This window comes from Trachurus japonicus, chromosome 6 (genome assembly GCF_045865225.1).
Source record: "Trachurus japonicus isolate A0001 chromosome 6, Traja_1.0".
NCBI lineage: Eukaryota > Metazoa > Chordata > Actinopteri > Carangiformes > Carangidae > Trachurus > Trachurus japonicus.
The window spans coordinates 29,543,435-29,567,497 of record NC_140912.1 but is presented as its reverse complement, the minus strand read 5'-3'; the positions used below and the strand labels follow the sequence as shown (position 1 = coordinate 29,567,497).

The 24,063-nt window shown below is 40.9% G+C and overlaps 1 protein-coding gene across 2 annotated transcripts in view; it reads left to right on the top strand.

Moving 5' to 3' along the window:
- Positions 1-21,240, top strand: part of met (MET proto-oncogene, receptor tyrosine kinase) — a 125,795-nt gene extending 104,555 nt beyond the window's left edge. Inside the window, exons 15-22 of one of the 2 annotated variants that reach the window (XM_085780166.1) lie at positions 883-1,017; positions 2,304-2,552; positions 7,464-7,544; positions 11,102-11,283; positions 12,074-12,183; positions 13,040-13,205; positions 14,199-14,335; positions 17,940-21,240. In XM_085780166.1, coding sequence (XP_085636292.1) covers positions 883-1,017; positions 2,304-2,552; positions 7,464-7,544; positions 11,102-11,283; positions 12,074-12,183; positions 13,040-13,205; positions 14,199-14,335; positions 17,940-18,252 — 1,373 coding nt within the window. In that variant the 3' untranslated portion in view covers positions 18,253-21,240. The remainder of the gene's footprint in view (positions 1-882; positions 1,018-2,303; positions 2,553-7,463; positions 7,545-11,101; positions 11,284-12,073; positions 12,184-13,039; positions 13,206-14,198; positions 14,336-17,939) is intronic. The other variant, XM_085780168.1, reaches the window with a different exon arrangement.
- Positions 21,241-24,063: the final 2,823 nt, after the last annotated feature.

The following is a 24,063-nucleotide window of genomic DNA, read 5'->3' as shown; positions in this document are numbered from 1 at the left end:
AACGCTTTGGTGGACAAGTTGTGACCTGCACATTCACCACGCTATGAGATAATAACAGAACGTTACCAGACAGAGTTGTTTTGGAGGGAAATTCATGCAAAACCGCTGATGCGCGTTGCCTTCAGGGGCAGTTTTTCAGCAAGCAGTCTCTGCATTTACCTCGAAAACGACTCCGTCTCGTAACTTTCTGTTATTATCTCATAGCGTGGTGAATGTGCAGGTCACAACTTGTCCACAGAGCGTTTTGGAGTTGTTGGATTGTGTATTTGATGAGTTTGATGAGGGAAACCAAGAAATCCCTCCACTAGCCTCCGTAGCGTAGCTCTGAGCAGCTCGCGGCTCTGCTCCGCCGTTCTTAAAATAGCTTGCACCGACAATTAAAGGTAACGAACCTACTGCTATGACTATAGGGATTATGGCAATGGGCCAATTTGCCAAAATGTTGAACTATCCTTTTAAGAGAAGTCTTGTGTATTGAGATTTTGTATTTAGCACAAGTTGAGTTTTATCTGGTGTGTGAGGTTTTCCTGTGTGTGTTTAAGCGTGTGTATGTGTATATGTGTGTGTGTATGTGTGTGTGTGTGTGTGTTGATAAATGTGCACACCTGCCTTCTCTAACCCGTGTGCATGTGTATCTGCTGGGTTTTGTGTTTTGCCTGGTGGGTTCACAGGTTCGTTTTGTTGGACGGGGGGCGCAGACGCTTTGCCTTTCTTTAGTAATTCTCTCTCCTCCTCTCCTCTCTCCCCCCTCCTCTTCCTCCTCCTCCTCCTCCTCCTTTTTTTGTTATCTTTTATCTCTCCCCTCCTCTTCTGCACCCTTTTCTTCTGCCTCCCCCCTCCTCCTCTTGCTCCTCCTCCTCCTCCTCCCCTCCCTGTCTCTAGATCTGTCTGAGGTGTGGTATGATGGCCGGGGTCACATCCAGCATCTGGACAGGCTGGCTAACGCGAGGAGCGTCAGCCCCACTAATGAAATGGTCTCCCACGAGTCAGTCGACTATAGAACAACCCTGCTGGAGGGTACGTCAACCGGAGAAGCCCCTCCCTCACTCCCTCCCTCCCTCCCCCAACAAAATAATAATATTCTCTCCCCCTTGTCCCACCTATCCCTCCCCTCCCCTCCCCTCCATCTACCTGCTTCCCTCCCTGTGCTCGCACTGCATGTCTTACACCTTCTAACAAAACTAACACATGTTTTTTTTTTGTTTTGTTTTTTTTGGATCGACTCCCTAAAACTCCTCAGTGTAGATCATCCTAATCCTGGTGTCACCCCTCCCTGTTCACTCTGGGCTTATTTCACCATCACAACTGACAGTAAACCACTTCATCTGTTCTGCCAAAACTCACATTTCTCCCATAATTCAGCCATAAAATTATCCATTTTTCCCCCCCTCGACTGTAGAACCTCCATCGCTCATATCAAGAAGGCTAGATATTTAAAAATGTGGTTAAAATCAACATAAAAGTTGCTCATAAGTCAATATATTGCCTATGAATCATCATAATGAAATAATGGATCATCTAAATGTTGCAGCTGTTGTTTGAAAGCAGCATAACTTCACTAAAGAAGGTTTTAAAAAAAAAAGCTCCGTAGAGGATTTCGTAAGAATATAATCTCTCTGCTTTCATCTAATTTCTGATTATTTTGATTGAGGAGAAAATGAATTAGTGAAGCTGTTCCAAAGTAACATTTTTGGTCATAAAAAGTTGTTTTTTGTATAAAATTGGCTGCAAATTCAGACTCAGTTTGTTACTCATAATAAGTTAGAATTAACACTAAAAGTTACTCATCAGTTAATATCGTCCTCATTAATCATCAAATTTGCCAAAATAATGACATAATGGACATAATGGATGGTCTTTTAGGTAATAAAAAGTTATTTTTTGTATAAAATTGGCTGCTAATTCAGACTCAGTTTGTTACTCCTAAGTTAGAATTAACACTAAAAGTTACTCATCAGTTAATATCGTCCTCATTAATCATCAAATTTGCCAAAATAATGACATAATAGACATAATAGATGGTCTTTTAGGTAATAAAAAGTTGTTTTTGTATAAAATTGGCAGCAAATTCAGACAGTTTCTTCACCTACTGAGGTTATTTAATGTTTACTGTAACTTTGACACATTTGTTCCATCTGTTTATTTTTTCTTTTTCTTTTCACTAACAGCATCAAACTTTGTTCTCCGTGTCGAGTTGCTTCTCTGCCTTCGTAGCCCTCTCTTTCTCTCCCTATGATCATGTGACAGACCTTGACCTCTGGAGGTACAGTCGCTGACCTTTGACCCCTCCCCCCTCTCTGCAGACCAGGGCACCGACCGGCCCGAGACCTGCCGGGCGGCTCCTCCCATCTACGGAGGCAACGGGGAGCTGCTGTCGCCGCGGCTGGGCGCGCTGAGCGTAGGGATGGACGGCGAGCTGGTGTCGCCGCTGCTGATGCCGCCGGTGCACATCGACCCGTCCTGCCTCCACCCGGACCTGCTGACGGAGGTGCAGCACGTGGTGATCGCCCGGGAGCAGCTGCTGCTCCACCTCAACCAGGTCATCGGCCGAGGTCAGTCCCACAAACTCTGTCCGTCGAGTGGAGAGGAGGGGTTCACTGTGTTTTCTCTGTTTTCTGCATTGTTTCCTGCAAAGCAAAGGATTTCTTGGAGCTTCAAGCTGCTAAAATACAAACTAAAGAAGCAAATCAGACGTTTATTTAAGGTGGAAATGTTGTGCATGAAGTGTGTGGTGTGTGTATGCCGAGGTCATTCCCAGTAATATGATGTTAATCAGACCTAAATGTGGAGTTTATTTTTCTTTCATACTGCATTTTCTCTGTTTTCTTCATCATTTTTATGCAGTAAAGGATTGTTGGAGCTTCTAGCTGCTAAAATACAAACTAAAGGAGCAAATCAGATGTTTATTTAGAGGGATAGTTCAACATTTTGGCAAATTGGCCCATTGCCATAATCCCTATAGTCATAGCAGTAGGTTCGTTACCTTTAATTGTCGGTGCAAGCTATTTTTAAAGTTAGGTTAAATAAAGGTTAAATAAAAAAAAAATTTTTTGGGGGGGACAGGTTTCAGCAAGCAGTCTCTGTATTTCCCTCTTAAACAACTCTGTCTGGTAACGTTGTGTTATTATCTCATAGCGTGGTGAATGTGCAGGTCACAACTTGTCCACCAGAGCGTTTTGGAGTTGTTGGATTGTGTATTTGATGAGTTTGATGAGGGAAACCAAGAAATCCCATGAGCCTCCGTAGCGTAGCTCTGAGCAGCTCACGCCTCTGCTCCGCCGTTCTAAAAACAGCTTGCAACAACAATTAATGGTAACGAATCTACTGCTAAAACTACAGTATAGGGATTATGGCAATGGGCCAATTTGCCAAAATGTTGAACTATCCCTTTAAGGTGGAAATGTTGTTTGTGAAGGTTTTTAAGGCACACAGAGAAGTGTGAGAGCAAGACTGAGGTCACATGACAGTGATGTACTGACTTGTCCAGCATCATAAAGCAGATTACAGATTACAGCCTTTTACCACCACAGCTACAAGTGTTTCTGCATAATCATCAATAACAATTTAAAAAAAAAACTTCAATATGAACGATCAACCGCTTGGTCGCTGATACATGATCATCGCCCCATGCATCCACAGAGCTGATATCAATACTAATGATGATAATAACTTATATAACAATTTAGCTACAAAGCGCTGTCGATGATAGAAACAAAACAAAGCAATAAAAGACACAAAGAATTAGCACAGAAGAGAGTACAACAGGGAGAAAAATAAAGACTCACATTACAACAATGAAATAAAACCAAAGATAATATCACTAAAATCAAAGATTAAAATCTCAGATCATAGTCCCCATGATCCTCCTACTGTTGTTGCCTCAAAGCTCAGTAGGACGATACACTGTAATGAAAGTTAAGAAGTACTTAGTACATAGTTTATTTTAATACAGTTTTACAGGAATAAGTCAGTTCCTCCACATATTTACACTTTTAACAGGTTTGTATTCTTGCAACTAAACATGCATCCATGTCTCCTATTGAAAATATAGCTGAGGAACAAATAGATGAGTTATTTTTGGGGAAATTATGATTCATTTCACCTGTTAAAGTCCAGTTTTCTTTATTGGTCGACATATAAACAGCTGAGGTTGTGCTGATTCTGCATTATTCGGTGAAACCTATAAAAAAACCACAAAGTGTGATAGTGAATCTCATGATGTGGGTTCAGACTGAATCTTAACAACCACGATCTCAAATGTTCAGATTTTAAGCTGCTAAAATAAAGAAACAATATACAGGTAATACTCAGAAAATTAGAATATCGTGAAAAAGTTCATTCATTTAAGTAATTCAACTTAAAAATATATTATTTAGACTCATAACAGGCATTGCAAGATATTTCAAGCTTTTATTTGTTAGAATTTTGATTATTATGGCTTACAGCTTATGAAAACCCCAAAATCAGAGTCTCAAAAAATTTGAATATCACATGAAATAAACAGAAAAATGAGTTTAAATAAATGAAATGTCAGCCATCAGAAAAGTATAATCATTTTGTGTACTCAGTACTTGGTTGGGCCCCCATTTGCCTGAATTACTGCTTCAATGAATGAACTTTTTCACGATATTCTAATTTTCTGAGTATTACCTGTAAAACCAACCAGTTCCCGGGGGGATTGTAGCTGTAACCGATGCCGTCGTTCGTCGAGCTCAGGTTTAATTCAGGATTAATGTAAAAGCTCTGCAGTCGCCCACAGAGAGTCTGATCAAATCTGATCTGATCTGACCCGATCGCCTCCACATAAGTCGCTGGTTTAGACCCACGGATCGAATTCAATATCAAGAGAAAGAAAGAGAGAGAGACCCCACAGACCCACCATAAAAAAAATAAAAAGCTGAAACAGAGTCTGGATTTTTTAAAGTGGCGTAGGATGATTTGTTCACAGCTAGTATTCCCAGGGTCCGTTGTCGAGAGACGTAATCCAACACCTGCAGCCATCTGCGAGGACGTGATAGGAGAACGCCGCGCTCATTTTATTCCTGCACACACACACACGCACACATCACCGCACACACCAGTCTGGGGTTAGGACCTCGGGTCTTAAAGAGAAGATATAATTCAATAAAATGGGGCACAATAACTCATTGAGGTTTGGGCTATTAATGAGTGGAGCTTCATACTGGGTTACTGGAGGGGCGGTTGGAAGAATCAGTGTTAACTCACAAAAGAGTGTGAGAACTGGCTGCAACAACAGGTCAGGATGCAAGCAGCTGCACACACACACATAACATGAAAATCATCTCTGCTGCTCCCAACTTTATTTTATTTTATTGGAAGTGTATTATTCAGTTAAATTCAAATGTATTTATGTAGCACCATATCATGCAGAAGCAGTTCAGTGTGTTTTACATAGAGATAGGACAACATATTAAGTAGTAAAATGACATCCGGTTGGTTTGCCGACGGCCGTCTGCCTGACTGCACCTGAATGCAACACCAGTGCCTCCGTCCTTCCTCACACTACACAGTGGTGACAGTTTTAACAGGCCGAGCCGACAGCTCCGCTGAGTTTCCGTGGTTACCTACGGTCACGCTGCCACTCAACGTAAAAAATGGCGATGCAACATGGCCGCCTCGGTTCAGCGCGTCGCCCACTTATGTATTTGAAACGACTTGTAACAACTCATTCTAAGGTACGAGAAAGCTTTCATTTGTATGCGGGTGTGATTCCACTTCAGTGAAATACGTATTTATGAAAGAAATATTTGATTTTTGATAATAAAAAGACAAATAAGTTACATACTGGGGCTTTAAAAACATAAATGCACAGCTAAACAGAAAAGTCTTTTCATTTCTGGGTTGTTTGGCTGCAGCAGCAGGACACTCACATCTTCATCACAGTGGCCTTCTTTGACGAGTGGAGGGAGCTGAGACATAAATGAAGTATGCTGAGTGGACACAATCCAAAAATGGCCCCCGCTCTCTCTCTCTCTCTCTCTCTGTCATCTGCTGCAAAGCAAAGTGGGTAATTTAGTTTAGACTGGTTGCCATTCTGCTGCGGCTCGGTGTTTCCATGTATGGGCAAGATTTAGAGACGTGGAGGAGAAAGAAAGATATGATCAGGGGCCATGGGGGGGGGGTGAGGGGGGTGTAGTCTGGATGTCGGCGTGGAAACAGAAGATGAAGATGATGAAGATGCTGCTGCTGCTGCTGCTGCGAGGGCTCGAGTGTGAAATTTTCTGTCAATCAGCTGTGATCAGATGTAGCGGCTGATGAATATACCCTTTAGAGCGCTTCGACGAGAACTCTGTCCAACTTCGACCAATCAAAATCCAAGAAGTAGATATTAGATATTTAAATATTTAAGTAGATATTTAAAAATGTGAGTAAAGATAAATGTAAAAGTTAATTATAAGGTAATGTCTTTCTCATTAATCATCATATTTATACAAAACAATGAAATATTGTATCATATAGTGAATGTTGCAGCTGTTCCCAGCTCCATAGAGGATTTTATAACAATAATCTCTGTGTCATCACTGCGAGAATCTAATTTCATTTTATTTTAATAGATGAGACAATAAATCAGTAGAAGCCGATCCAAAGCAACATTTTTGGTCATAAAAAGTTGTTTTTCTATAAAATTGGCAGCAAATTCAGACACAGGTTTTGTCACTTTCTGTTTGTTATTTAATATTAAATGTAAATTTGTGACACAACTCGTGGAGGATCGCCGTATTTCTTACGCTCCATGGTTTGCAACCTCATTGTTTTGTTGTAGTGTTTCCATTTACAAGCAGGGAACATGGAAGTGTCAGAGGACTCGTGTTGTCGCTCTAAACTGTAGCTCTAAACGTCAGGTTGAGGGTGTTTGGTGAAAAAAGATTTTTCCTCTGATCACATAAAAACAACAGAGGAAACATTTTTTTGTGCTGTTTCCCTCAAATATGGTCGAAACATTTGAGACAAACATGAATTGGAATCAACAAAAACAACACTAAATAACTTTTATTATAAAAAATGTCCCCAGAGCAGCTCTGCAGTGAACTCTTGGGAAATGTGAATAAAATAAATAACAGGGTAAAAGTATGTAATAAACAATGACACACTGACTCCTACAGTGTTGTCTGGATCAAATTTGTAAAAAAAAAAAAAAAAGAGAGAGAGATAAAAGCACAAAGTGAACCTGATCAAACCAATGACAAGACGTCGTTCCTACAATGAAACTCGACTCAAACACAACAAACTGAACCTGTGATTCACCTCCGTTGGACTGACGCTCATCGACCTGCTCAGTTTGGAGCTGGATGCTTTTAATGTTGGGAAATAAAGAGTCTTTACAGGTTTGAACAGAACTGGAGCCTCTGAAGTGTGTGTCTGTGAGTGTGTGTGTGTGTCTGTGTGAGTGTGTGTGTGTGTGTGTGACTAACACTGATGCAGCGTCTTGTTGTAACCTGCAGGTCACTTCGGTTGTGTTTTCCATGGAACGCTGCTCGAGCCCGACGGACAGAAGCAGCACTGTGCCGTCAAGTCCCTGAACCGTGAGTATGCATACAAAGTGTAACACACACACACACACACACAGACACACACTCTGATGTGCAGAGAACAACCTCATTAACACACATCATGGTCACATTGAAGTCGCCAAAGCTCAGCTGAGTCATTGCCGATGAAAGTGTGAAGAAGTTTCATCCTTTGTCCACACAGCTGATCCATGCAGAGTTCCCAACAACACACACACTCACATTAACACACAATGCCGAGTCACAAATCAACCCAGTGTGCATGTTGCTTGTCGGGGAGATCGTGCAAACTCCACCCAGAAAGAATCCGCGCTGTCTCCTCCTTTAGTTTCAGTGAAGAGAAATCTTAATGTTTTAGCGTTTTAAGGACATTTTGGAGAAATCTTTGCCTTCAACTTTGTAGGAAATGGTTTGAGGACAACAATGTTTTCTGTTCCAGCACGACTGTGCCCCAATGCACAACTAAAGGTTCATAAAGTCCTGATCTTTACCCCCATCTAACACCTTTGGGATGAGCCAGAACAAACCAGGACCTCCTCGTCCAACCTGATAAATCATTTTGATCCATAATTGACCCAAACATTTCCATTGACAAACTGAGTTACAGCTGCAAAGAGCAGGGTGACTCCATATCGCTGCCCATGGGTTTAGAATAAGATGCCATTTAAGCTCCTGTAGGTTTAATGTGTAGATGGTCCAACATATTGTAAAATGGGAAACATAGGATCAGACTGAACCTCGTCAAAGCAGCATTGTTTCAAATGTAGTTTTTTTGTTGTTTTTGCTTTGTTTTCTTATTCTCACAGTTTGAACTCAAGTTTCTTATTTAAAGAGGAACTATGCAGGATTTTTAGCTTAACTATGCTACATTTGTGCCTTAATTAACCAGCTCCAGAGTCCTATTTCTGGTTAAATCAATGCCTTGTAACTAGTTCCAGGGAGAATGGAGGCTCTCTGCCTTCCACCTAGTGTCTCTTGTCCAAGCTCTCGTCTCTGCGGCACCACCACACAAACGCGCTCTTGTCTATCTCTTGTTTATGACAGATAAGACTACACAAATATACACATGGTAACATCGTATATGATATATAACGTTATGTACTGCTCTCTTGATTGATTTCTCGCCGGCTTCGTTGTAAACAAATGCTCATGGCCGGGAGGAGGGTTAGCAAAAGCAACCAGCAACCTTGCATAGTTCCCCTTTAAAGTGACTTTGTGATGTCGAGCGTTTCTGTTCTTTATAGTTAGAGGTTGAAAAAAGTGGGGAATTAGTCACTTACAGTGTTTTCTGTTTGGATCAATCGCAGCAGAAACATTTGACCCAGTTTTATTGCTGCTGAAAATCACGTTTCATCAACAATCTTATCATAAGCAGCTATCTCACTTATGATAATGGACCTTATTAATGGCCAAACGTATTTGTGAGTCCTTCCTCCTACATCAGCTATTACATATTTCATCCTTATTGTCTGACATCACGACGCTGCAGCAGCATTAAGGCCCTCGTCTCTTCAGAGCCCCCGAATCCTTTTTTCTTTTCTTTTTTTATATATATATTTGCAGCTGGAGACGATGGTGATGAACGAGCATCTGATGGTGCGGACGGCATTAGGGCCTCGTCTAATCGTGTAACCTGTCAGTGGCAGCGGGGAGATTGATGCAGGAGTGTGTGGGAGGTTAAAGTCACTCTGTCTGTCTGCTGAGGGTTCGGTCCTCTGGGGTTTGAACCTTTTATTAGGTTTCCTCCTCGTGTCATTGTTTTCATGAGTTTTTTTTTTTTTTTTTGTCTCTGAGACGTCTTGAGTTAATGCGTCCGTCTACGAGCAGCAGCAGCTGAAAGGAAAACGACTGAAGACGTTATTGATGATGATGATAATAATACAGAAAAAACCTCATGACCTCATTCTCTTCTTCAACTTTCAAAACCAAAATGTCGTCCGTCTGCTGGTCCGAACTGAAGGCCGTCTCCTCTAACCAGATTAGAGCGGAGGGGGAGAGGGGGGGAGGAGGGAGGGAGGAGGGAGGAGGCAATTGGTAAATGGGGGGAAACTGGTCCTGGGTCAGATCTGTGTGAGGGTATTCTTCTGTGACCTTCAGGAGAACAGAGCTGCCCCTTCGGATAATGTCTCTAACGTAATGAGAGGAAGTTTTTAAAGGTTTTAGGAAAAGACATCACGGTGCCAAGAGGTTAATCCTCCTGCTGTACCTGGGTCAAGGAAGGAAGGACGAATGGAAGGAAGGAAGGAAGGAAGGAAGGAAGGAAGGAAGGAAGGAAGGAAGGAAGGAAGGAAGGAAGGAAGGAAGGACAAAGGGAAAGATGGGAGGAAAGAAGGGAGAGAAAAAGGAAGGAGGGACAGAAGGAGAGAGGGAACAGATTGGGTCAATCGGGTCAAAAAGGAAGGAAGAAGTAAGAACGAAGGGAGGGAAGGAACGAAGGAAGGAAGGGAAAAAAAGAAGAAAAGATGGAGGGAGGGAACAGATTCGCTCAAGGAAGGAAGAAGGGAAGGAAGGAAGGAACGGGAAAAGGAAGGAAAGAAAGATGGAGTGAGGAAACAGATCAGGTCAATTGGATCAAAAGAGGAAGGAAGAGAAGGACGAAGGAAGGAAGAAGGGAAGGAAGGAAGGAACGGGAAAAGGAAGGAAAGAAAGATGGAGTGAGGAAACAGATCAGGTCAATTGGATCAAAAGAGGAAGGAAGAGAAGGACGAAGGAAGGAAGGAAGGGGAAAATGATTGTGGAAAGAAGGAAGGAAAAAAGATGGAGGGAGGAAACAGATCAGGTCAATTGGATCAAAGGAGGAAGGAAGAGAAGGACGAAGGGAAGGAAGAAAGGAAGGAAGGAAGGAAGGGGAAAATGATTGTGGAAAGAAGGAAGGGAAAAGGAAGGAAAGAAAGATGGAGGGAGGAAACAGATCAGGTCAGTTCGATCAAAAGAAGAAGGAAGAGAAGTAAGGACGAAGGGAAGGAAGGAAGGAAGGAAGGAAGGGGAAAAGGAAGGAAAGAAAGCTGGAGGGAGGGAACAGATCAGGTCAATTGGATCAAAGGAGGAAGGAAGAGAAGGACGAAGGGAAGGAAGAAAGGAAAGAAGGAAGGGAAAAAGGATTGTGGAAAGAAGGAAGGGAAAAGGGAAGGAAAGAAAGATGGAGGGAGGAAACAGATCAGGTCAATTGGATCAAAGGAAGAAGGAAGAGAAAAAGGATTGTGGAAAGAAGGAAGGGAAAAAGGGAGGGAGGAAACAGATCAGGTCAAGTGGATCAAAAGAGGAAGGAAGGAAGGAAGGAAGGAAGGAAGGAAGGAAGGAAGGAAGGAAGGAAGGAAGGAAGGAAGGAAGAGACGTAAGGACGAAGGGAAGGAAGGAAGGAAGAGACGTAAGGACGAAGGGAAGGAAGGAAGGAAGAGACGTAAGGACGAAGGGAAGGAAGGAAGGACTGAGGAAGGGAACAGATTGGGTCAATTTGACCCAGAAGGACAGTAACAGTAGGGTTTAATAGACACGTCGCAGCTGCAGAGGAGTCGACTTCTCAGATGGATTTAATCTTGAAACTGGATGTTTTTTTTCTCTGTGTCCACCAGGCATCACGGACCTGGAGGAGGTGTCCCAGTTCCTGAAGGAGGGGATCATCATGAAGGACTTCAGCCACGCCAACGTGCTCTCGCTGCTGGGCATCTGCCTGCCGCCCGAGGGCTCGCCGCTCGTCGTGCTGCCCTACATGAAGCACGGAGACCTGCGCAACTTCATCCGCGACGAAGCCCATGTGAGGACGGACGGACAGATGAATGAATGAATGAATGAATGAATGAATCTATGATGAAGTCGGACAGTCAGTCAACATTCGGTGACAGTTGCTATGGCAGCTGTCACAGTAGGAGACATTTCACAGGAGGCAATTGATGATTTTTGGAGACAGAAAGATTAAATATCATCTCGAAGTCACCAAAACTTCACTTAGCTTTACTGCTATGGCTGTCGGTTGCCACGAAACGCAGATAGCGACGGGCTAATTTCTGTTAGCCTGTCTATGGAGTTTTACATTATACGTTAGCATTAAGCTAGCGGACTTTATGCTTAGTTGTGATACTGGCTAACATCCAAACATCTCTCACAATATGTTGCCTCAAATACGTTGTTGACTTAACTTAGAACAGATGTAGACATCCTTGTTAATTGTATTCACGTTTAGTTGTTGTTACCGCATAACTTTATCCAGAGCAGACACTTCTCTCGGTTGAGATGTGGCTTGGGAAAAAGTTTTTTTTTTAAAATACACCCCGTCGCCCAGCCTCTCAGGATACCTAGTGTCAGAGTTGCATGTACCCCATGCACACCGTTTGACCATTTTAAACTTAAAATGTCAAGAAAAAACATATAAAAACGAATGAAAACTGACTAACTGCAATGCATTTTAATGGACGTGGAAGCAGAGAATGTCCGAGTGTATGGGCTAGCTATGCGCACTGTGATTGGCTCATCGTGTTTGGGGGCGTGGCTTATAGGTCAATTGAGTTGTTGAGCTGATGGTTGTTGTGTTTTTCTTTTGTTCCCAGAACCCGACGGTGAAAGACCTGATGGGCTTCGGGCTGCAGGTGGCTCGGGGGATGGAGTATCTGGCCAGTAAGAAGTTCGTGCACCGAGATCTCGCCGCCAGAAACTGCATGTGAGTCCCCGAGTTTACAGGATACGGAAAACTTTATTGATCCCTGAGGGGCAATTCAGTTTCATACGACAAATTCATAAAAACATAGGCCTACATAAAAATAAAATATGCGCATGTCATATATATAAATAAATAAAACAGCATTGCACCATAGATTTCTTTTACTGCTGTTGGCTACTGTATGTATGCACTTATTTCAAGTTCAACTCTCTGGTTTGGTTTGGTTTGGTTTGGTTTGGTTTGGTTTAGTTTAGTTTAGTTTAGTTGGTTTAGTTTAGTTTAGTTTATAGTTTAGTTTAGTTTAGTTTAGTTTAGTTTAGTTTAGTTTAGTTTAGTTTAGTTTAGTTTAGTTTAGTTGGTTTAGTTTAGTTTTTCATTTCAAACAAAATAAGAGAAATAACAACAACAAAAAAGAAAGATGCACAGGTGGGAAGAAGAAACACGCATGAAATTAAAAATCAGCTGTATACATTTGCCAAAAATAAAAATGATATTGGAATAAATGAATGAAATAGATTATAATTTACAGCCATAAATATATTGAACATTTTGGAAGAAAAGAAATATGATTACCTAACAGAGAAAAGAGAGAAAGATAAACAAATAAGTAAATTACAATAAGACATTTGCACTACTTTCACATTTGTGCTGCTTTTACACACTGTTATCAAACCTCGTCATACTATACTGTACAAAGATGTTTTTTGAAAGACTGAAATGAGGTGTTTACAGCCTAATAGCAGAAGGAACAAATGACTTACCGTACCGATTGGTCTTCCTAAGACGATGCATGTATCGCCAAGTTTATTCATTCACAAGATATCAGGTTTTAAACTGTGGTTCCTGGTCCTGACAGGTTGGACGAGAGCTACACGGTGAAGGTGGCGGACTTCGGTTTGGCCCGAGACGTCTACGATAAAGAATATTACAGCGTCCACAACAAGAGCGGCGTCAAGCTGCCGGTCAAGTGGATGGCGCTGGAGAGTCTGCAGACACACAAGTTCACCACCAAGTCCGACGTGGTGAGGAGTCACTTTACTGTTTAATTTATTATATAACAAATATGAAATGTATTATTATTGATAACACCTTGCAAAACACCTAATTAAGTGCTAAATAATATGTAAAATACACTGTTGCCCATAAAGTTGGACTGAAATGTTTTTTTTTTTTTACCTCTTCTCATAAAAAGATTGTGACAACATGGTTTATTCTTGGTAGATGCAGTGTATATCTTCTCAAAACTTTATTGATCAGTCTCTTCCAAACACATCACTGTGAAAATTAAACCACAGCTATAATAGGAATAAAAATGGGAATGTGTCTGAAAAGAAAATTATTCAAACTTTATGGGCAACAGTGTATATTTTAACTGTTATAATAATAAATAAATAAAAGAAATATGGGAAACTCTTTCCCAACAAGCATGCAACTCCAAAACCAAGCCTTGTGTTCGGACATTTATTTAAATAAATTGCTAAAAATAGAAACCAAGTTTAACTTTAAATGCATTTATAGAACAGCTGTAACAGGCAAAAGTCACAGTGGAAATGATTGTATGAAGTTTTTCACTGTGTTGCTTAATACTTAACTCTCAGCCATCATCATAAATCATAAATTAAAAGTTAAAGTAAATGTTGTTGTTGTTTTAGCTTATAATAATGAATGTAAATGCATGTGGCTCAGTGTCAAGCGAGTATTTCTATGATATGCAAGATTAATGTCACAAATCTTAACGCTGCATGTTATCGGCGCTTATTTTGGTCAAAGTGTTCCCAGAGCTCACGGCTGCTGCAGCTGAGATTAAATACAGTTTAGTAGCCAAGAACAACACGTGTGCAGGTGTGCAGGTCGTGAAACGCCGCTTAAATAACGACCTCAGTGAGTTCTACTGATCACAGCATCAGGAGAAATCTGGGTTCTTGTGGTTTTTAGCTCAGCTTCATAGCTTCATACAAAAAATGTTTTATAAGATGTGAGATTTATTTTGCTTTTGTTGGTTTTTTTTCCTGTAGTGGTCGTTTGGCGTGTTGCTCTGGGAACTGATGACCCGTGGAGCCCCGCCGTACTCTGACGTGAACTCCTTCGACATCACCGTCTTCCTGCTGCAGGGGAGGAGGCTGCTGCAGCCCGAGTTCTGCCCCGACGCCCTGTGAGTGCACGCACACACACACACACACACACACACACACACGTACTTTCTCTATCTATATACAGAACTTTTCACCTGTCATTAAACTCCTCGAGCTAAAGCGTCACGGCTCAGTTAGTGTGAGTGATAAACGGCCGAGCTGCACTTGAACACATCGTCAGCAGAGGAAAAACAGTGAAGGTGAAAGAGACGAATAAACAGTTGGAAGTCGTAACTAAAATAAAATAAAATAAAAAACTCTTAAGTTCAGGTTCAGGTCGTCCGTCATCGTCAGTGAGGAATCTGAAACTTGAACGGTTCAAACAAAAGTTTCTCGCTCAAGCGCAAATCACAAAATTTAATTTGTAAATGGAGATTAAACACCAGTAGACTACGGCATCTATTTTGTATTTGTCTCGTGTTGTTGCTAAGCGCTTGTTGCCGTGGTTGTTCCTGCTGCTGAAGAACAAACATCAGTCAGGTCAGTGTTGGCAGTGCTCAGGTTTCCTTTTGTTCTCTTCATTTTTTTTTTATTATTTAGTTTTTTACAAGGAAAAACCTGCAGACGTGCAGCAATAAAACAGACAGCTGCAGCGAGATTTGTATTTACAGACCATAAATAAAGATGGATGCAACGGTTCCTGAAGCTCAGAGCGAGCTGCTCCACCGGCGCCGTCTTGGCAGCACCTGACTCCACCTAAATCCCACATGACCCAAAACTGCAACAAGAATACACTCCTGTTAGTGTGTTAAAGAGATAGTTCACCCAAAATTCAAATTTCACTCATTATCTACTCACCCTCATGTCGAAAATTCTCCTCTTAGTCGACATGAGGGTGAGTAGATAATGAATGAAATTTGAATTTTGGGTGAACTATCCCTTTAACATCATTAGCACGGCTGCATATCTTCCTCTAGAGTTAACCCAAGCTGAATCATTCTGACTAATCGGCTCTTCAACTATACAATCATCTCACTTATCTTAAAAAAAAGTTATTTGCACAGTGAGCGGCTTTATTTGTCGTCCATAAGACGACTGCACACACCTGTAATGACAAGTGGCCACACCCTCAATTACGCACAACATTTAATTTTCCTTAAATAATTACATTTATTTCACCTTTAATTAAAAATGTCAACAGGTGAGTTGGCCAAAAAGACCAAGCTGTAAACTTGCCTGAGGGTCGATTGCTGCTTGTTTGTACTCTGACTATTTCAGGTTACTCTGAACTTAACCTTGGATTGTAGAAACACATATTTTCTACTGATAAAATATAGTTTTGATCTGATTTGATTGAAATAAGAGCGACCTCTATTCTGTTTGAGTGATGAAATAAGAATCAGAAACAGAAATATATTAACTGCCAAGTATGTTTACACAATCATATAAAGAATTTGACTTGGTTTTAAGGTGCAGACATAAATAAACATGAAGAACATACACAAACACAAAAATACTACACCAAAATGTGCCAAAAATACCCTTTATATACACCAAAATGTGCCAAAAATACTATTTACAGGAAATTATAATAGCCTATCTAAAAAATGTGAGCACAAATATAAACAAAACATCTAAAGGCAACACATCAAATCATAAGAAAGCACATCAGTATCCATGAGGTGCACACACATCAACTCACCTCACACTACAGTATCTGAACTGGCCTTATCCATTAAACTCTGACCCGCTGGTCCTGTGAAGTGAAGGCCAAGTGTGAGCTCACACAGTGCAGATAGCATCATGAGGTACGCTGCATGTGTGTGTGTGTAGTGTGGAAATTAGAGGGGAGTGGGAGTGTTCAGGTGAGGGAGGGAGGGAGGATGAGGCCCAAAGTTCCCGAGCTGTAAATTAAACAGAGACATCAGGAGGCGATGCACGTCTGCAAACATTCCCGTAATTCTTGGCTGTTGATCGCTTACAGAGCTGAAACGTGTGATAATGGGACTGTGTTTTTTTTTAAATTATTATTATTATTTCTAACAATGATAAAGTCGCTCTGCCAAGATATAGGAAGAAAAAAAAACCCAATGTCAGATATGGTTTCTAACAGTTTCTAGCTGCACAGTGATAAAACATATGAGGCCCAGTCCAACTCCAACTTATCTGTGAGTGCTGTTAAAATTATTATCAGACCTTTTTCATATTGTATACACAAAGTCTGTGAGGGAGGAATAACTTTAAGTAGGTTTCCAGGCTACTGAGTGATGAAATTAACCATAAAAAAAATAAAAACGGTTGAAGCGCTTTGGAATGAAAGCCTTAAAAAGAAAAAGAGTCGAAAACTTAAAGTTCAAATTGTGGCAAATAGATGATTTATTGTTTTATGGAGAAATTAAAAGAGGAAAGAATGTGCCCTGAAAAACATCTTATTGCACAATATGACAAACAAAAATGTGACTGTAGCGCTAATAAATGACTCAGAATTAACCAGAAAACTAAAGCTGTGTCCCAGTTTAGAGGATAATAACGTTTGTTTTCAAGGCCTCTGGTTTTAAGAGTTGAGCTGAGCTGAAACACAATTTAAAAGTTTTCTCTCATTAGTGCAATGAATTCTGGGATATATGAGCGCTGGATTTGAGTCAAACAAACGTTAGCATGCACAAAACACATAAATTCTAATTTTAAAGTAAGAAATGTAATAAGAAACATTTACACAAGTTGCCAGACACCAATGCAGCATTTTTGTTTTTCCTTTTTATGCCTGAAAAAAGACTCAAAATGAGCTATAGCCTACTTGCAACTAGCTAGATTAGCATTAGCATTATCAGCTGTTTTTCAGTTAAAAAGGAAAAGTTCCAAGTTCAGCATCAGACTTTATTCCCTTTCTCACCATTAGCTGTCTCCACTGATGGAAAGAAACAACAATATCAACTTTTGTCTTGAAAGCATATTTTCGTCAACTGAAGTTAGCATGCTAGCCGCTAGCCCGACTGTCTAGGTGGTGCTGCTCAGAGGGTGTGTTATAACTTCTTGTATGAAAAACACAATGGCTGAAGCTCTTATAAAGCAATAATCAAACACCACCAGCTGCTGCAAGAAACATAAAAAGAAACTTTAAAGTAGCCGCTATGCTAACACTGATTGACATGTCAATAAATCCCAATTGTTTGGCCAATATCTAGCTATGTCAATTGAATTTAATAAAGTATAGTGATTTCTCTTATTTTGGAAGTATAGAATGAAGTGCACAATAGATTGAGTCGGCAACCAAGGGAACGCCCATAAAAACGTCACTGTAAGACCCGTGGGGGAAAACAAACCACTCTCCGTCGGCTATCTGGGAAAGCGCGGCATTTTAAACCTTTGTCTAACGCTTGTCCGCTGCCACGTCTTAGTTTGAATCTGTATCTGCTGACAAAGAGCTATATTAAAAATTCAGTACAATCAGGGTTGATTGTTGTCCATACATTTTAAAATACTGGGTCAATGATCCGCACCTTCCCATTAGCAGACGGGGAGAATGGTTTGTTTTCCCCTATGGCTCTTATCGGAAGTGACGTTTTTATGGGCGTTCCCTTGGTTGGTTGGTTGGTTGGTTGGTTGGTTGGTTGGTTCAATCTACAGGCTGCTTGCTGTTTTCTCCTCTGACTTCTCCTCCTCTTCCTCCTCCTCTTCCTCCAGCTACACCGTGATGATCGAGTGTTGGCATCCGAAGCCGGAGCGCCGCCCCTCCTTCTCCGAGCTGGTGTCGCGCATCTCAGCCATCTTCTCCAGCTTCAGCGGGGAGCACTACGTCCTGCTCAACACCACCTACGTCAACATCGACAAGATGAGCCCGTACCCCTCGCTCCTCGCCTCCACCTCCTCCACCGTCGCCTCCACCTCCTCCTCCTCCTCCTCTCCCTCGTCGCCCTCGGCCGACCCCTTCACCTCCTCGTCCCTGCCATCCCAGTCGTCCTTCTTCTGCCACGTGGAGCGAGACTGCTGCACCTGAGAGATCGGGGGGAAGTGGATGGAGGACGAATGTTTTAGAAAGAAAAAAAAGAAGAAAGACTTGGGGAAAATGGAGGAAGGGAAAGCAGGAAAGAAGGAAGGAAGCGGTGAGGTGAGGTGATGAAGAACTACTGTATGTACTTGGCAAAACACTGGACGCTGAGGAAAAACACAAAAAAGCTTTGACTGTTCATTCACTCAATGTACATAGATCTATCCCTCGACCTTTAAACCTTCTCAAGCATCGCCGAACGACAGCGGAGCCTCCGTGGACTCAGAGGCCCGACCTTATCGACTATCGCCCGATCCTTCTGACCTTTCGTCGACCCCCCCGACCCCCCCTACTGCATACACACACACACACATCCCTTAGGGAGTGGGAGGTCATCAGCCTACAAGACAATTACAAGGAAGGCACGGGAACGCCTTTCTCGAAGACCTCCAGCGGACAAAGCCACTGTCACGGAAGCACATTCATCAAATACGCTTAAGAAAAGAAAAAAAACTAAACTAAATCCCATCATCGACTGCTGTAGGAGGAGGAAGGGGGCGAGGGCGGAGGGGGTCGATGTCACGATCCGGCGCTCGCTCTGGGTGGTACGTGCTCCGATACAAGGATGTGGCTTGGACTTTTTTCGCTGTCATCAATGTGAATGTTCGACAAATGGCCATGTATTGTGTCTGTCGTATAATATAAGATGTCACACCTCCACACTACAGTATAAACTGCATAGTAGCCTACTACCACCTTCATATCGCTGAAAGACAATAATAAGGTTGTTGGCGTGATGGATTTTTTTTGCCGCCTGAGGTGAGTAAACCGAGGCGGCGTGCGGCTGGAGATGACTGACAGGAGACTGTGTAGGTGGAAGGTGAGACGTGTATATTAAAAAAAAAAAAAAAACTAAAAGAAATAGAAACTGCTGCCTGCGTGCAGTTCACTGGATGTTTTGTTTGTATAATTATCTTTGGGCAATTAGCTTTTAATGTGCTTGTTCAATTGGTTTTTAAACCTGATACGTCCTGACATCGTAAAAAAAAAAAAAAAAAACACTACACGACTCTTGACAGCATGAACAGGCTTGAGAGATTCAAGGTTTTCATTTGTAAAAAGAAAAAAAGAAGGAGAACAAATGAGAGTTATGTTTTTCTTTGATGATGAACTGTCTAAGTCTGTTTTTGTATAACGTACCTTTCCGTTGACAGAGAGCATACTTGCACCTGACAAAATGATTACACCTAGACAAAAGAGGACACGAGGGCTCGCAGCCAACTTGGGTTTGGTTCATTTAACCAGAGACTCATGTGAAAAGCTCCTCCATCTACAGTTAAACAGTTTCAACAAAGAGCTTTTTGTCCCCTAAAGATTCGATAAAGGTCGTCACAGCTGTATCATAACTGAATCTCCATGGTGACAGTTCATTAAGTCGTCCCGAGGGAATGCTTTAACGTTAATCGACCATATCAAGGTGTTTGCAAATGTAATAACTTACACGTTATGTTTGATTTATACATGTGTTGACCATTTCTAAAAGCATGTTTTATTGTCTTTTTTTTCCCTTCCCTCTCAGGCAGACATTGGCTTCCATTCATTTTAGTGCAGTATAGAAATAATTTAACAGGTTGTTGCTATTGCTACATAGCAAATGTTAGCATTAACAAAGTTGTTGCAAGTTAAGCATCAAACAATGTCTAATTATAGACTTTAATTTATTATTTGTGTTGTCAAAGTTAGCATGCCAACCCGATCTGATAGCGGCTAACTGTTAGCCTCCTATTCTAACATTAGTTGTGCCAATTAAGGATCATATTATTGATTATTGACCAATTTTCAAATCTTAACTGACTTTGAAATCATGGAAACCTGGATGATTCAGTTGTGTCTTTGCCATAAAAGTGTAAAAGTGCAGTAAAAGTAAAAGTTTGCAATATCCGATTGTTGACGTTTACCAGTCTGCTGCCTCTTATCGGCTGTTTCAGATATTTCATCTGGAGGCTGGAATTGTAGATATCAAACATGATTGATATTTATGACTTCAAATCACTTGATCAGGAGCAGTAATAATCATATTGACAGAACATATTTGAGGTTTATTTGGACAAATCCTCATTGGCGACAAAGTAGGAATCAGGCCACGCCCCCTAAAATCGCCCATGTGTGTGTAGCTGACCTAATAATTTACTAAAAATGTGTTTAGTAGCTTATTACCATGTGTTTGCCAACCTATAAGAACTGAATAACCTGGTAAAATATTTTCATATTGTACTAAAATGAATGGAAACCAACGGCTGCCTGCAGAAACAGAAAACTATCCAATGATCTACGTAAAACACAACTCAGAATGTGGGCAAAAAAAAAGCGAAATACTGTATGGTCAGTGCCCTTTGTGTTGCTCTGTGTAGCAGATTGTGTATTTTTATTTTAGTTTTTGTTGTATATCTGAATGGCTGCTGATGTGACTGGGCCATTGACGGACAGGTATGAATGTTTGCTATGACAAGAAAATTGCTGTACTATATTTTTGTATCGACGATGAGCCTCTTGTTTAAATGAACTCTTGCTTGGTCCAATGGAGGAGGAGGAGGAGGAGGAGGAAGACAAAGGCGAAAAAGAAGAAGAGGAGGAGGACCCGAACAAAAGCCACTTAATCAATCTGTTGTCATGGAGACGAGTCACTGCCATGTTGTAAATAAAGAGGAGGAGGAGGAGGAGCCCTGCGTGGGGTTTTTCGGAGACAACACTCAAAAAAGACTGCTGTCACTTTGATCATGTGATTCTCCACGACGTTACGTTGTCTGTGCTTAACACTGTCTGTCGAATGTGTGTGTGTTTGTGTGCATGTGTGAATGTGTATGTGTGTGTGTGTGTGTGTATGACTTTGTTGTATGTTTAAAAAAAAAAAAGCAACAAAAAAAACCACCCTGAAGGTACATGTTCTTATGTAATGTCAAATGAACTTTGTCAGTGTAATAAAGCTATACCACCAGAGTCACTGTGCTGCTGCTGCTGCTGCTGCTGCTCCTCTGCACATCCTTTGTTGACAAAGACAAACATCTGGAACAGCTGTGCTCATACGTTTTATTGGACAGACAGAGGCAAACATAAAGTTAGACCGTACACAACTGTAATTACACGTTCCTACTGCTTCATATTTTCCACATGGAGAGTGTTGTGTAATACTGACACACACACATGCACGTTCAAGTGTGTGTGTGTGTGTGTTTTTAAGGATCATTACTGGGACAAAGACAGACGATGGCTCGGCCTCGCTCTGGGTCAACACTTGCACAACGCTCTGAGTTCACAGTCGCTCGTCTTTTGTCTGCCTTTGTTTTGTCTCCATTGGTTGGTTGTTGACCTTTGACCCCTTCACCCCAAGACGGCCCAACCCCCCCCCTCACACCCCTCCCTCCCTCCCTCCCTCTCTGTTGTCTCGACCCTGCGGTTAAGTACCGAGGTCTAGACTTTCTCCATGACAAAGACCTTGTTACTGAAGTCACATGGTGAAGAGCACGGACCGCCTTAAAACTTTATTCACAGTTAATTACATATTAGTTTTTATTATTACCATTATATGAGCTGCTTTCTTTTCTATATATATATATATATGATGTGCATTTTAGGATTTCTTATCTTGAAAAGAAAAAGGTTGAAACACTTAAGGTGAACTTTTAATTGACTTTTATAAAGGTCTAACTCTGAGCCAATCAGCACTTTGAATGTCAACCAATCAGGTTCCACTTCTTTATCATGTTTATTTATGGGGCAGCACATGAATAAAATTGATTTAAAATTTGAATAGAATTAATATTAATGATAAATTTTTTTGTTAAACCTGAAGAAAACATAAACTAATGGCTCCTATGCAGCTGAAAAACAAACATTAAGCACAGACTTTTAGCTTTAATCTGAATTCTTTCAGTAAGAAAAACTATATATATAATTAAAAACATATGATAAACATACATATTATTTATCTAATGTGTCTTAAATATAAGCACAAATTTCTAAACAGATCAGTTCAGCTTTATTTGTGTCCTTGTAGGGCAATTAGTGTTGCAGCAAGTAAAAAGGACATAAAAAACATACAAGACATACAATTAAAAGATGACGATTCAAACATAATATACAGGCTAAACATATCATTATATGAAACTGTTCCTATTTATAGATTTCCTATTCTTTATGTATTTGTTTTAATTGTATATGCCCATATGTCATGTATATATAGACATTCTTTATTTCTATTACATTGAGTATTTACATTTTTCTTGCAGTGTTTTTTTTTATTTCTCATGCCCCAAAACCATCAAATCATCTCATTTCTTCATCTATAGTATCATTTTCTATTTTAACGTTTATTGCTTCAGTCTAAAACAGGAAGTTGTCATAGCGACTCTGTTTGTGTCTTTGCTTTGAATCACAAATTAAGCTTTTAAATCTCTTTATAGCGTGACGATTTGTCTTTCTTTAACACACGCACGCACCGCATCTTGACGTCTGTGCGGCTGCGTCTTTGTCCTGAGGCTCAAACCATCCCAGTAAAAACCCAGTTAATCTGCAGCACGTATACAAACATGTAGAGAGACGTGTCTGTCTTTGTAGCTCCCTCCATCCATCCATCCATCCATCCCTCCCTCCCTCCAGCAGGCTCATCGTGTCTGTCATCCCTCCTCACTCTCTGCAGCTACTGCTCCGCTCTGATCAGGAGGTGAAGTCGTGTTTTGACAGTCTTTAAAAGCCTCATTTAAAACATGTAACAGCTCGGAAATGTGCACAAAGACGTTTTCACACTCATCGCCGCCGTGACATATTGTAAGCTTCGTACTGAAAACACTGGTGCGGTTGAAATGTGATGTAAAACTGATTTCTGATCAGTTTTAGTGGTAAAAATATAAACTTAAACATTGTGTAACTTCTCCTGTTATCTATTCACGAAAATCGATTATTTGGTTCAAAAGTATGTTTTTCATTAATCACCCCCATTAATTACCCCCATCAACAAACTGAAGTGTTCCTTTCAGCTCTGAATTAGCCGTTCATATCATTCATATCTACATGGAGCGGGTAAGCTCGGTGCTGCTGCCATGTCGTGTCGCCATGTTTTTTACGTTCAGTGGCAGCGTGACGGTAGGAAACCACGGAAACTCAGCGGAGACACCGGAGCTGTCGGCTCAGGTCGAGGTTTGGCGTCTGTGAAAAGTCACCGCGGTAACGCAGTGAGGAGGAATGGAGCGCTACACAGATGCTTCATTCACCTGCAGTCGGGCAGACGGCCGTCGGTAACAAACCACCCTGCAAAAACTGAAAATCTTACCAAGAATATTTGTCGCATTTCAAGTCAAAAATGTCATTTCTAGTCAAAACAAATCTCATTCTACTTAAAATAAGACTCATCACATAAAAAGCAGCTTGTTTTTAGACTCTTTTTACTTCTTTCAAGCTTATTTTCACTTGAAATAAGTAGAAAAATCTGATAGTGGAGCAAGTTTTTCTTCCTTATTACAAGCATAAAAAACCTGCTTTCACTGGCAGATTTTTCTACTTATTTCAAGTGAAAGTTTGTTTGAAACAAGTGAAAATTATCTCAAAACAAGTTAATTTTTAGGTGATGAGTCTTAGTTTAAGTGAAAAGAGATTAGTTTTGACTAGAAATTAGACATTTTGACAAGAAATAAGACAAATATTCTTGGAGAGATTTTGAGTTTTTGCAGTGCAGATGTAATTTTAGTCACAGAAGTCGAGAGAAAGCCGGTAAAACGTGGGTCGGGTAAACAATACGACATCGCCATGACAACATATTGTCACATG